The 14,189-nt window shown below is 35.5% G+C and overlaps 1 protein-coding gene across 7 annotated transcripts in view; it reads left to right on the forward strand.

Moving 5' to 3' along the window:
• LOC144581922 (intermembrane lipid transfer protein VPS13A) overlaps window positions 1-14,189 on the forward strand; it is a 237,895-nt gene that overhangs the window by 69,070 nt on the left and 154,636 nt on the right. For all 7 annotated transcript variants that reach the window (XR_013533366.1, XM_078367850.1, XM_078367836.1 and 4 more), the window contains one exon: window positions 7,280-7,418. Coding sequence is in view for 6 of the 7 variants with exons in the window: in XM_078367850.1 (XP_078223976.1) it covers window positions 7,280-7,418 (139 nt within the window). In the remaining variant the exon portion in view is untranslated. The remainder of the gene's footprint in view (window positions 1-7,279; window positions 7,419-14,189) is intronic.

Here is a 14,189-nt window from a genome sequence, read left to right on the forward strand (position 1 = left end):
ATTGCTAGATCATATTGTATGTAATTCAGCGTTTAAGTTTTAGAGGAGTGCTGTGCTGTTTTTTATAGCAGTTGCACCATTTTACTTTCCTACCAGCACAAGGGCTTCAATTCTTCCTCTGCCTCTATAACACTTGTTATTTTCTGTTTTTTTTTTTTTTTTAATTTTAATAGTGATCCTAATAAGTGTGAAGTGATGTCATTTTTCTTTTTCTTTCTTTTTTTTTTTTTGATACAGATTTTAGCTCTTGTCACCCAGGCTGGAGTGCAACGGTATGATCTCAGCTCATTGAAACCTCCACCTCCCAGGTTCAAGTGATTCTCCTGCCTCAGCCTCCTGAGTAGCTGGGATTACAGGTGCCCACCACCATACCCGGCTAATTTTTGTATTTTTAGTAGAGATACAGTTTCACTATTTTGTCCAGGCTGGTCTTGAACTCCTAGCCTCAGGTGATCTACCAGCCTGGGCCTCCCAAAGTGCTGAGATTATAGGCATGAGCCACTGCTCCCAGGTGTGATGTCATTTTTCTAATGCGTAGTGATGTTGAACATCTGTTCTTTTACTTATTGGCCATTTATATATTTATTTGGAGAAATGCATTCTCAAGATCTTTGCCCATCTTTTAATCTGGTTATTTTTTTCTTGTTGCTAGAGGTTTTTTTTTGTTTGTTTTTTTGAGGTAGAATCTAGCTCCGTTGCCCAGGCTGGAGTGCAGCGGTGCAGTCTCAGCTCACTGCAGCCTCTGCCTCCGAGATCAAGCAATTCTTCTGCCTTAGCCTCCTGGGTAGCTGAGAGACTGTCCTTTTCTCATTGAATGGCCTTGGTACCATAGTTGAAAATCATTTGTACATACATGCAACAGCTTATTTTTGGGCATTCTGTTTTATTCCATTAGTCTCTATGTCTTTATTTTCCTGTACCACATTATTTAGATTACTGTAGCTTTGTAAGAAGTTTTGAAATCAGGAGATGTGAGTTATTTAACTCTGTTCTTTTTCAAGATTGTCTTGGCTTGAAAAAGCCAAGCCATTCATCCATATGAATCTTAAGATGGAGTTGTAAAATTGTTATAGAGATTTTGATAAAGATTGTATCAAATCTGTAGATCCATTTGTATAGTATTGACATCTTAATAATATTGACTGTTACAGTCCATGAACATGGAATGTCTATTTATTTGTGTCTTCTTTGATTTCAGCAGCATTTTCTAGGTGTCAATGCTAAAGTCTTTTACCATATTTGTTAAGTTTGTTCTTTTTCATGCTATTGTATATGGATTAAAAAATTTTTTTCGGTTTGTTTGTTAGTGTATGGGAACTTAACTGATTTTTATCTCCTGCAACTTTGTGAATTTGTTTACAATTCTAAGTTTTAAAAGATTCTAAAGTTCTAACAGATTTAAGATTTTCTGCATAGAAGATCATATCATCTGTGTGTGGAGATAATTTTTTTCCCTTTCTGATTTGGGTGCCTTTTCTTTCTCTTTCTTGCCTAATTGGTCTGTCTAGAATTTTTTAACCCTTTTTTTAACCCATTTTTTAACCCTTTTTTAAACCCATTTTTTAACCCTTTTTTAAACCCATTTTTTAACCATCTCTTGAATAGAAATGGTTTAGGTGAGCATTCTCACCTTAATCCTGAGCCCAGAGGAAAAGCTTTCAGTATTTCGCTATTGAGTATGATGTTAGCTGTTTATTATGTTAAGGTAGTTTCCTTCTTTTCCTAGTTTGGTAACTTTTTATTATGAAACTGTGTTGAATTTTTTCAAATGCTTTCTCTGCTTTGAGATGATTGTGTGATCATGTGAAAAATGATCAAGATGATTATTTTTTTCCTTTATTCTGTTAATGTGGTATATTACATTGATTGCGCTCTGTATATTAAATCATCTTTCTTGAGTCCAGCAAGAAAACCCCTTTTATTCCAGGAATCAATCTTCTTATTCCAGGAATAAATCAATTCCAAGAATAAATGATATATAAACCATTTAATGGGCTATTGATTTAGGTTTGCTTGTGCTTTTGTTGAGGAGTTGTACATTAATATTTTTTGGGTTACTTGGACTGCAGATTCCTTCTAGTATCTTTGTCTGGCTTTGGTATCAGGGTAATGCTGTCTTTATAGAATGAATTAGGAAGTATTCCTTCCTCTTCAGTTTTTGATTATTTGGTAGAATTCACTATTGAAGCTACCAGATCGTGGGAGTTTTCTTCGTTGGGAAGTTTTTGATTACTGATTCAGTCATCATAATAGTTAATCCAGATTTTCTGTTTCTTCATAATTCACTGTTGGTAGATTTGTGTTTCTTAGAATTTGTTTCATTTAGATTATCCAATTTGTTGGTGTAAAATTGTTTATAATAGTCTTTGTCTTACAGCCCTTTTTATTTCATAAAATGAGTTATAATGTTACCACTTTGATTTCTGATTTGAGTCTTCTCTTTTTTTCTCAGTCTAACTAAAGGTTTATCAATCTCATTGATCATTTTGAAGAATCAACTCTCATTTTTGTTTCTTTCTCTATTGTTTTTCTGTATTTTATTTACTTCTGCTTTCAAACCAGCAAAAAAAGTTTGCTGTTCTTTTTCTAGTTCTTTAAGGTATAAAGTTAGGCTTTTGATTGTAGGTCTTTCTTTATTAATATAGGTGTTTACAGCTGTTAAGTCCCCCTTCGGCAGACTTTTGCTGCAACTTATGAATTTTTGTATGTTGTGTTTTCATTCTCATTTGTCTTGAATTATTTTCTAATTTCCCTTGTGATTCTTTGATCTAATTTCTTGTTTAACCATCTGTTTTAAATTTTCTACATACTTGTGACTTTAACATATTTCCTTCTACTCTTGCGTTCTAGACTCATTCCATTATTATTGGAAAAGATACTTTTTATGATTTCACTTTTTAAACTTTTCTTGACACTTGTTTTGTTACCTGATGTATAATCTGTTCTGGAGAATGTTCCATATGCACTTGAGAAAAATGTCTGTTTTGCTGGATGGAGTGTTTTGTATATGCCATTTTGGCCCAGTAGGTCAATTTTATTGTTCTAGTCCCCTGTTTTCTTATAAATCTACTGCCTGGTTGTTCGATTCAGTATAGACAGTGAGATATTGAAGTCTCCTATTATTGTCATGGAACTGTTTCTTCCCTTTAATTCTGTCAGTGCTTACTTTATATATGAACTCTGATGTTTGGCACATACATGTTTATAATTGTTATGTCTCCTTGGTGAAGTTATAATTTCATTATCATTATATAATGTCCTTCTTTATTGCTTGTAACACCTTTTGACTTGCAGTCTTATTTTGGCTGTTTTTGTTATAGGCATCCCTGCTCTCTTTTGGTGATTATTTGCATAGAATATCTTTTTTCATTTGTTTAACTTTTATCTTGTGTGTTTTCTATGATCTAATGTGATTTCTTGTAGACAATACGTAGTTGTATCCTGTTTTTTTAAATCCATTTTGTCACTTTAAGTTTTTAATTGAGAAAAACCATTTACATTTAAAGTAAATACAAATGGGGAGGACTTACTTTTGTCATATTGTTATTTGCTTTCTGTATGTATTACAGCTTTTTAAAATCCCTCATTTCCTCCTTTAAGACTGCCCTTTGTGTGTAGTGGATTTTTGTGTGGGACATGCTTTCATTCCCATCTCATTTCCAGTTTTGTATATTCTTCAAATGTTTTCTTTGTGGTTACTATGGAGATTATGTATAATATCCTCAAGTTATAAATATTTATTTATTATTTCTTTATTTTTTTAGACAGGGTCTTGCTCTGTCACCTAGGCTGGAATACAGTGTTTTGATTGTAGCTCACTGCAACCTTGAACTCCTGTGTTCAAGTGATCCTCCTGCCGTGTCCTCCTCAGTAGCTGGGACCTGAGGCACACACCACTATACTCAGCTAATTTTTAAATTTTTTTGTAGAGATGGGGTCTTGCTGTGTTACCCAGGCTATAGTAGTCTATTTAAGATTGAGGCAGGTCACATAGGCTTATGCCTGTAATCCTACCACTTTGAGAGGCCGAGACAGTAGGATTGCTTGAGGCCAGGAGTTTGCGACCAGACTGGGAAACATAGTAAGACCCTGTCTCTACAGTAGGTAAATAAATGATTAAATAAAATTAGCTGGGCATAATGGTGCATGCTTGTAGTCCTAGCTACTTGGGAAGTCATGGTGGGAGGATAGCTTAATCCCAGGAGGTCGAGGCTACAGTGGATCATGATTATGTCACTGCATTCCAGCCTGGGTGACAAAAATAAAATTGATACCAAGTTAGCTTCAATTGCATGCAAAAAACTTTTCTTGTTTTCTGTTTGGCCCCCTCCGGTTTATATTACTAATGTCCCAGATTATATTTTTATATATTCTGTACCCATTAGCAAAGAATTTTGTTTTATGCATTTGTCTTTTAACTTATGTAGAAAATAAATAGTAGAGTTATAAACCAAATTTTAGTGACATTTGTTTTATGTTTGTCCATGTGTGTATGTTTACTAGGATTATTATATTTTATTGTTAGCAGAAGCTATGTGCCTGAGATTCTAAGTAGAGAAGTCTGTTGAACTCGACTGGGCCATTTAGATGATTTATTTCTAAATAGTTTTAGACTGTAGTAGCCATTTAACTTCTTCCTTATAAAGCACCTTTTGTTTCCTTTCTTACAAATATTCAAACCTTAGGCACAGATCTATTTTAAAATTTAACCAAAGGCTGTCTCATCTATCGTCTACCAAACACTTCCAGGAGAGTTGCTACTAGCAAGGCAACAAGAGAAGCCTTCATGCCTAGTTAAAGGGTATGAGGAAGAATAGAGGGAATTAGAGAGACCCTGACCTTTTCTGATATGGTACATGGTGTGGATATTGTATTTAATACTACTGTACTTAACAAGAGAGAGACTCACACCCTTTTTTGTTGACCTTTACCTCATAGTGACTCTGTTTACTAGCAAACATTGTCCAGCGCCCTAAATCTTACTCTACTAGAGTATGTTAGAAAATTGAAACATGCACTGAGAGAGTCTTGAGGCAGAGGAATGCCTAGAATTTGGTGTAAGAGACAGAAGGAAAGCAAATGTGTTCTCTTGTTTTTTTTTTTTCTAATCCAGTTTGAGATATGGTTTGATTTTAGGAAAAAGACTTTAGTCTTTTCATGCCTCCCTAATTATGTCCTGCTGTTTACTCTTTTCTACTATTTCTTATAGTTTTTCATTCTGTGATAAAGATTAAAGACCTGTGTGATTTCTTGTTATAAGCATATGATTATGAGTTGATTTTTTTTTTAAGCATAGTTTAAATGTTTTTCTTCTTCTTGGTAAGTATGCTATCATCTTGTACCAGAAAATGTAGGTGGTATTTCTCTGAGGGAGGAAAAGGGCAAGTTTTATAGTTTTATTTTGCTCTGTTAGGACTTGCTCTCTTAGTATGTGATTAGGAAGAGTTTATATCTTGTGATACAGGGAATATGTATAGCATAGCAGGAATTAAAATAGCTGATTATAATAGTATCTATAATATAATAAATCTCTGTATATTGATAATGGTTATAGATTGGGATGAGCTTTTAAGTTATTATAATTAAAATACCCATAGGCCAGAAATGACAGTGACTTAGAAAGATGAAATCTGAGCAGTTTTTGGTTTCTATTTTATGATACGTTGTGACATAATATCACATCCAAAAGTGGATGTGATATTATGTCAAATCCTGGAATTCCACAAGTGTCAGGGACATTCCCTTGAAGGCTGAGCTGCATTAAGTTGAAGGCAAATAAAAGGATGCTTGCTGTTTGGTAGGTACTATGTTGGTACCCAGCTTTTTTAGATGGCACAACTTGCAGATTTTTCGAGAAAGTGAAAATAAGTTTAAGTGCATTATGTGAACCGATTCATAATGTTTAACAAAGTTAAACTACTATGTTTGTGATTAATTACAAATATTTACGCTATTGGAAATAAAAGAAAGCTTGTGATTTTCTGTAGGACTCCAGTACATTTTTAGAATGATAACATTAGTAATCAATGTGTATACATGGAAAAAATAATTTTTCGGGAAAATGCAGGGATAAAAATCAGGAGTGAAAACTTTTCTCTCTCTCTCTCTGATACCTCTCTTTTAAATTCTTTACCGTGTATCTGTAAGCAGAGGAGACTATTAAGGCAATTAAAAGAATAATAAAGCACTCTGATGTGGTTTTGCTCTGTGGTCTTTGATACATATTCTCGTGAACAAGCTATTTGCGCTGCCAAACCCTATTTTTCTTGTAGGAACCGTGTACATATAGGAACTTAAAATAAATAGAGAGTGGGGTGGGGCGAGGTGGCTCACACCTCTAATCCCATCACTTTGGGAGGCTGAGGTGGGTGGATCACCTGAGATCAGGAGTTTGAGACCAGCCTGGCCAACATGAAGAAACCCTGTCTCTACTCAAAATACAAAATTAGCCAGGTGTGGTGGTGCATGCCTGTAATCCCAGCTAGTCAGAGGCTGAGGCAGGAGGCAGGAGAATCTCTTGAACCTGGGAGGTGGAGGTTGCAGTGAGACGTAATTGTGCCTTTACACTCCAGCCCAGGCAACAAGAGTGAAACTCTGTCTCAAATGAATGAATGAATGAATGAATGAATGAATAAACAGTAAAAATAGGTTATCTGCCTCATAGATTGTGAGGAGTATTTACAATAATGCATGTAAAGTGCTTTTCTTAATGCCTGTCACATGAGAAACACTTAATAAATAGTAATTGTCAATTGTATACAGCAAACAGTAGAAGGACACTATGTGAAATAAGAACAAACCTCCACCGCGCCTGTAATCCCAGCACTTTGGGAGGCCGAGGCGGGTGGATCATGAGGTCAAGAGATCGAGACCATCCTGGTCAACATGGTGAAACTCCGTCTCTACTAAAAATATAAAAAATTAGCTGGTCGTGGTGGCGTGTGCCTGTAATTTCAGGTACTCAGGAGACTGAGGCAGGAGAATCTCCTGAACCCAGGAAGCGGAGGTTGCGGTGAGCTGAGATGGCGCCATTGCACTCCAGCCTGGGTAACAAGAGCGAAACTCCGTCTCAAAAAAAAAAAAAGAACAAACCTCTGAAAAATAACGAGGTTAGCCCACCTAATGAGACTGGTTAATAAGGTAAGATAGATATTGGAATAGAGATTTTTAGTGTTTAAAATCACATTTGATTCAGATAGTTTGAGAAGAGTCTTCTTTTTAATTAGTAAACAAATCAGAATAAGAATTCCTTTATAATTATTTTTATCTTTTTAAACAGATTCAAGATTTTTGGAAAGTTACCGCTTATTTCTTTACGAATCTCGGATAAAAAACTACAAGGGATTATGGAATTGATTGACAGCATTCCGAAACCAGAACCTGTAACTGAAGTATCTGCCCCTGTCAAATCATTCCAGGTAATGTTATTTTCAAAATTAATATAGGCATGAACTAAGGAAGTCCGCAAATAGTATTTGAAACAATCACTGGAATTTTATGTAAGAAAATTTGCAATTTGTTTTGAATAGACATTTAAAAATTACATTTTAAAAGAGAAATTGAAATGGTGAAAAGTATAAATAGTTAAGAAAGCTATGAAATGATGTGACTTTCCTAATTTCCTCAGCCTCCAATGCTTCTCCTGAGTGGTAACACTGTTAACTATTGCTTGTCTAGTTTTTCAAAAAATATTTATGGCATATACTAGTACATACATGCACAAGAACATGCATGTGTGTTTTCCTAGTATGTATATGTATACATACATGTATATATTCTATTTTTAAAATGAAATGAAATAACTATAGTCACTATGCTGAATCTATTCTTTTCACCATTATTATCATATGTGCCTTAGATAAATTTTTATGTTAGCACATACAGATCTACCTCATTTGTTTATGGTGATGCAGTATTTAATTTTTCTGCATATACCATCTTTTGCTTAATATATCTCCTTTTGACAGATATTCACATTGTTATGAGTGTTTACAGTTATGAAAAATACTGCTTTGAACTTTATTTATAAAGTATATGTATTTACTTATACTTTATTCATAGGATAAATTCCTAGAAATGGAATTGTTGAGTAAAAGAGAATGTGAATTTTGAATTTTGATTATTTTGCCAAAAATATACATTTTTGGACGAAGTCTCGCTCTTTTGCCCAGGCTGGACTGCAGTGGTGCAATCTTGGTTCACTGCAACCTCAGTCTCCCTTGTTGAAGCAATTCTTCCACCTCAGCCTTTCAAGTAGCTGGGACTACAGGTGTGTGTCACCACACTTAACTGGTTTTGTATTTTTATTAGAGATGGGGTTTCACCATGTTGGCCAGGCTGTTCTTAAAATTCTGACCTCAAGTGATCTGCCTGCCTTCAGCTCCCAACATGCTGGGATTACAGGTGTGAGCCACTGCAACCACCCAGATTTGCTTAATTTATAGTTTGCTAACAGTGAATGAATGTCTTTCTCTGCTTTCATTACTGAGTATTAGCAAATGTTAAAATTTTATTCTAAGTGAAAAAAATGTTATCTTCTGGTTTTAATACGGTTTTTAAAAATAAGTAGAACATATATTTTTTAATTTACTATTTTAATTTCTATTTTTGAAAACTGCTGTTCATGTCTTTTTTCTGTTGGGTTATGGTTGTCTAATTAAGGAAATAACCTGCTTGTCATTTAAAATTACTGTTCTTTTCCTCACTTTGTTGTTTCGTTTTTACCTAATTCATAAATTTACTTTTGATAGTCAACTTTTTATCACGATCTCTAGACTTTGTATTATGTGACTTTTCTCTTTCTAAGAGAATTTCAGAAAGAAAAAAAATATATTCACATATATTGACATTTTCTGGGGGCAAAAAATGGAGGGAAATGTATTCACATATATTCACATTTCTCTCTGTTTTTTGCCCCCCAAAATGGAGGGAAATGTGAATATATGTGAATATATATTTTTAAATTTTTTTATACAGAGGGTTCTCTATTCATGTTTAAATGAATAAACATGAATAAATTATTTTTATATTATTATATTTTAGAAGTAGTTTCAAGTGTGAAACTTATTCATAATGAAGAACATAATCTTATAATAAAGAGGGTTCTTTATTCATGTTTTCTTTCGAAGTAGTTTCAAACTTGAAACATTGCAAAGTTAGTGTAAATAACTTTTTTTTTTAAATTTTTTATTGGATTATAGGTTTTGGGGTACATGAGCAGAGCATGCAAGACTGTTGCGTAGGTACACACGTGGCAGTGTGCTTTGCTTTTCTTCTCCCCTTCACCCACATTTGGCATTTCTCCCCAGGCTATCCGTCCCCATCTCCCCCTCCCACTGGCCCTCCCCTTTTCTCCCCAATAGACCCCACTGTTTAGTACTCCCCTTTCTGTGTCCATGTGTTCTCATTTTTCATCACCCACCTATGAGTGAGAATATGCGGTGTTTCATTTTCTGTTCTTGTGTCAGTTTGCTGAGGATGACGTTTTCCAGATTCATCCATGTCCCTACAAACGACACAAACTCATCATTTCTGATTGCTGCATAATATTCCATGGTGTATATGTGCCACATTTTTCCAATCCAGTCTATCATCAATGGGCATTTGGGTTGATTCCAGGTCTTTGCTATTGTAAACAGTGCTGCAATGAACATTCGTGAACATGTGTCATTATAGTAGAACGATTTATAGTCTTTTGGATATATACCCAGTAATGGGATTGCTGGGTCAAATGGAATTTGTATTTCTAAGGCCTTGAGGAATTGCCACACTGTCTTCCACAATGGTTGAACTAATTTACACTCCCACCAACAGTGTAAAAGTGTTCCTTTTTCTCCACATCATCTCCAGAATCTGTTGTCTCCAGATTTTTTAATGATCGCCATTCTAACTGGCGTGAGATGGTATCTCAATGTGGTTTTGATTTGCATCTCTCTGATGACCAGTGACGATGAGCATTTTTTCATATGATTGTTGGCCTCATATATGTCTTCTTTCGTAAAGTATCTGTTCATATCCTTTGCCCACTTTTGAATGGGCTTGTTTGTTTTTTTCCTGTAAATCTGTTTGAGTTCTTTGTAGATTCTGGATATCAGCCCTTTGTCAGATAGGTAAACTGCAAAAATTTTTTCCCATTCTGTTGGTTGCCGATCCACTCTAGTGACTGTTTCTTTTGCCGTGCAGAAGCTGTGGAGTTTGATTAGGTCCCATTTGTCTATTTTGGCTTTTGTTGCCAATGCTTTTGGTGTTTTGTTCATGAAGTCCTTGCCTACTCCTATGTCCTGGATGGTTTTGCCTAGATTTCCTTCTAGGGTTTTTATGGTGCCAGGTCTTATGTTTAAGTCTTTAATCCATCTGTAGTTAATTTTAGTGTAAGGTGTCAGGAAGGGGTCCAGTTTCTGCTTTCTGCACATGGCTAGCCAGTTTTCCCAACACCATTTGTTAAACATGGAATCCTTTCCCCATTGCTTGTTTTTGTCGGGTTTATCAAAGATTGTATAGTTGTATGTATGTTATGTTGCCTCCGGTGCCTCTGTTTTGTTCCATTGGTCTATATCTCTGTTTTGGTACCAGTACCATGCTGTTTTGATTACTGTAGCCTTGAGTGTAGTTAGAAGTCAGGTAGCAGGATGCCTCCAGCTTTGTTCTTTTTGCTTAGGATTGTCTTGGCTGTGCGGGCTCTATTTGGCTCTATATGAAGTTTAAAGTGTTTTTTTCCAGTTCTGTGAAGAAGGTCAGTGGTAGCTTTATGGGGATAGCATTGAATCTATAAATTACTTTGGGCAGTATGGCCATTTTCACAATATTGATTCTTCTTAACCGTGAGCATGGAATGTTTTTCCATCTATTTGTGTCCTCTCTTATTTCCTTGAGCAGTGGTTTGTAGTTTTTGTTGAAGAGTTCCTTCACATCCCTTGTAAGTTGTATTCCTAGGTATTTTATTCTCTTTATAGCAATTGTGAAAGGGAGTTCACTCATCATTTGGCTCTCTGTTTGTCTATTATTGGTGTATAGGAATGGTTGTGATTTTTTCCTATTGATTTTATTTCCAGAGATTTTGCCAAAGTTGCTTATCAGCTTAAGGAGATTTGGGGCTGAGACGATGGGATATTCTAAATATACAATCATGTTATCTGCAAACAGAGACAGTTTGACTTCCTCTCTTTCTATCTGAATGTGCTTTATTTCTTTCTCATCTGATTGCCCTGGCCAGCACTTCCAAAACTATGTTGAATAGGAGTGGTGAGAGAGGGCATCCTTGTCTTGTGCCAATTTCCAAAGGGAATGCTTCCAGCTTTTACCCATTCAGTGTGATATTGGCTGTGGGTTTGTCATAAATAGCTCTTATTATTTTGAGATACATTCCATGAATACCTAGTTTATTGAATGTTTTTAGCATGAAGGGGTATTGAATTTTATCAATAGGCTTTTCTGCATCCATTGAAATAATCATGTGGTTTTTGTCATTGGTTCTGTTTATGTGATGGATCACGTTTATTAATTTGTGTACGTTGAACCCGTCTTGTATCCCAGGGATGAAGCCGACTTGATCATGATGAATAAGCTTTTTGATGTGCTGTTGGATTCGGATTGCCAATATTTTATTGAGGATTTTCACATCAATGTTTTTCAGGGATATTGGCCTGAAATTTTCTTTTTTTGTTTTGTTTCTGTCAGGTTTTAGTATCAGGATGATGCTGGACTCATAAAATGAGTTAGGGAGGATTACCTCTTTTTGTTTTGTGTGGAATAGTTTCAGAAGGAGTGGTACCGGCTCCTCTTTATACCTCTGGTAGAATTTGGCTGTGAATTCGTCTGGTCCTTGGCTTTTATTGGTTGGTAGGTTATTAATTACTACCTCAATTTCAGAACTTGTTATTGTTCTATTCAGGGATTCAGCTTCTTTCTGGTTTAGTCTTGGGAGGGTGTATGTGTCCAGGAAATTATCCATTTCTTCTAGATTTTCTAGTTTATGTAGGTAGAGGTGTTTATAGTATTCCCTGACAGTAGTTTGTATTTCTATGGGATCAGTGATGATATCCCCTTTGTCATTTTTATTGTATCTGTTTGGTTCTTTTCTTCTTTCTTAGTCTGGCTAGAGTTCTATCAGTTTTATTAATCTTTTCCAAATACCAGCTCCTGGATTCATTGATTTTTTTCGAAGGGTTTTAATGTCTCTATCTCCTTTACTTCTGCTCTGATCTCAGTTATTTCTTGTCTTCTGCTAGCTTTTGAATTTGTTTGCTCTTGCTTCTCTAGTCCTTTTAATTGTGATGTTAGGGTGTCGATTTGAGATTGTTTCTGCTTTCTCCTGTGGGCATTTAGTACTGCAAATTTCTTTTTAATCACTGCTTTAGCTGTGCCCCAGAGATTCTGGTACGTTGTATCTTTGTTCTCATTGGTTTCAGAGAACTTACTTATTTATGTCTTAATTTTGTTATTTATCCAATAGTCATTCACGAGCAGGTTGTTCAGTTTCCATGTAGTTGTATGGTTATGAGTGAGATTTTCTTAATGCTGAGTTCTAATTTGATTGCACTGTGGTCTGAGAGACTGTTACGGTTTCCCTCTTTTGCATTTGCTAAGGAGTGTTTTACTTCCACTTATGTGGTCAATTTTAGAATAAGTGTGATGTGGTGCTGAGAAGAATGTATATTCTGTTGATTTGGGGTAGAGTTCTGTAGATGTCTGTTAGCTCTGCATGGTCTAGAGTTGAGTTCACATCCTGAAATACTTGTTAATTATGTCTTGTTGATCAGTCCAGTATTGACAATGGGGCATTATAGTCTCCTGCTATTATTGTGTGGGAGTCTAAGTCTCTTTGTAGGTCTCTAAGAACTTGCTTTATGAATTTGGGTGCTCCTATATTGGGTGCATATATATATATATATATATATATATATATATATGATAGTTAACTCTTCTTGTTGCATTGATCTTTTTACCATTATGTAATGTCCTTCTTTATCTTTTTTGATCTTTGTTGGTTTAAAGTCTGTTTTATCAGAGACTAGGATTGCAATCTCTGTTTTTATGCTTGGTAAATATTCCTCCATCCCTTCATTTTTGCCCATGTGTGTCTTTGCATTGAGATGTGTCTCCTGAATACAGCACAGCGATGGATCCTGACTCTATCCAATTTGCCAGTCTGTATCTTTTAATTGGGGCATTTTGCTTGTTTACATTTAAGGTTAATATTGTTATGTGTGAATTGGATCCTGCCATTTTGATGGTAGCTGTTTATTTTGCCTATTAGTTGATGAAGTTTCTTCATAGTGTTGATGATTTTTACAATTTGATATGTTTTTGCAATGGCTGGTACCAGTTTTTCCTTTCCATATTTAGTGCTTCCTTCAGGAGCTCTTGTGAGGCAGACCTGGTGGTGACAAAAATCTCTCAGCATTTGCTTGTCTGTACAGGATTTTATTTCTCTTTTGCTTATGAAGCTTAGTTTGGCTGGATGTGAAATTCTGGGTTGAGAATTCTTTTCTTTAAGAATGCTGAGTATTGGCCCCCACTCTCTTCTTTCTGGCTTGTAGGTTTTCTGCAGAGTGACACGCTGTCAGTCTGATGGGCTTCCCTTTGCGGGTAACCCAGTCTTTCTCTCTGGCTGCCCTTAACATTTTTCCTTCATTTCAGCCTTGGTGAATCTGATGATTTTGTGTCTTGGGGTTGCTCTTGTCAAGGAATATCTTTGTGGTATTCTGTATATTTCCTGAATTTGAATGTTGGCCTGCCTTGCTAGGTTGGGGAAGTTCTCCTGGATAATGTCCTGAAGAGTGTTTTCCAACTTGGTTTTATGTTCCCCATCACTTTCAGGTACACCAATCAAATGTAGATTTGGTCTTTTCACATAGTCCCATATTCCTTGTAGACTTTGTTTGTTTCTTTTCATTCTTTTTTCTCTAATATTGTCTTCATGCTTTATTTCCTTAAGTTGATCATGAGTCTCTGATATCCTTTCTTCCACTTGATTGATTCAACTATTGATACTTGTGTATGCTTCACAAAGTTCTTGTTCTGTGTTTTTCAGCTCCATCAGGTCATTTATGTTCTTCTCTAAACAGATTATGCTTGTTAGCAATTCCTCTAACCTTTTTCCAAAGTTCTTAGCTTTCTTGCCTTGGGTTGGAACATGCTCCTTTAGTTCGGTGGAGTTTGTTATTACTCACTTTCTAAAGTCTACTTCT

Source organism: Callithrix jacchus, chromosome 1 (assembly GCF_049354715.1).
Source record: "Callithrix jacchus isolate 240 chromosome 1, calJac240_pri, whole genome shotgun sequence".
NCBI lineage: Eukaryota > Metazoa > Chordata > Mammalia > Primates > Cebidae > Callithrix > Callithrix jacchus.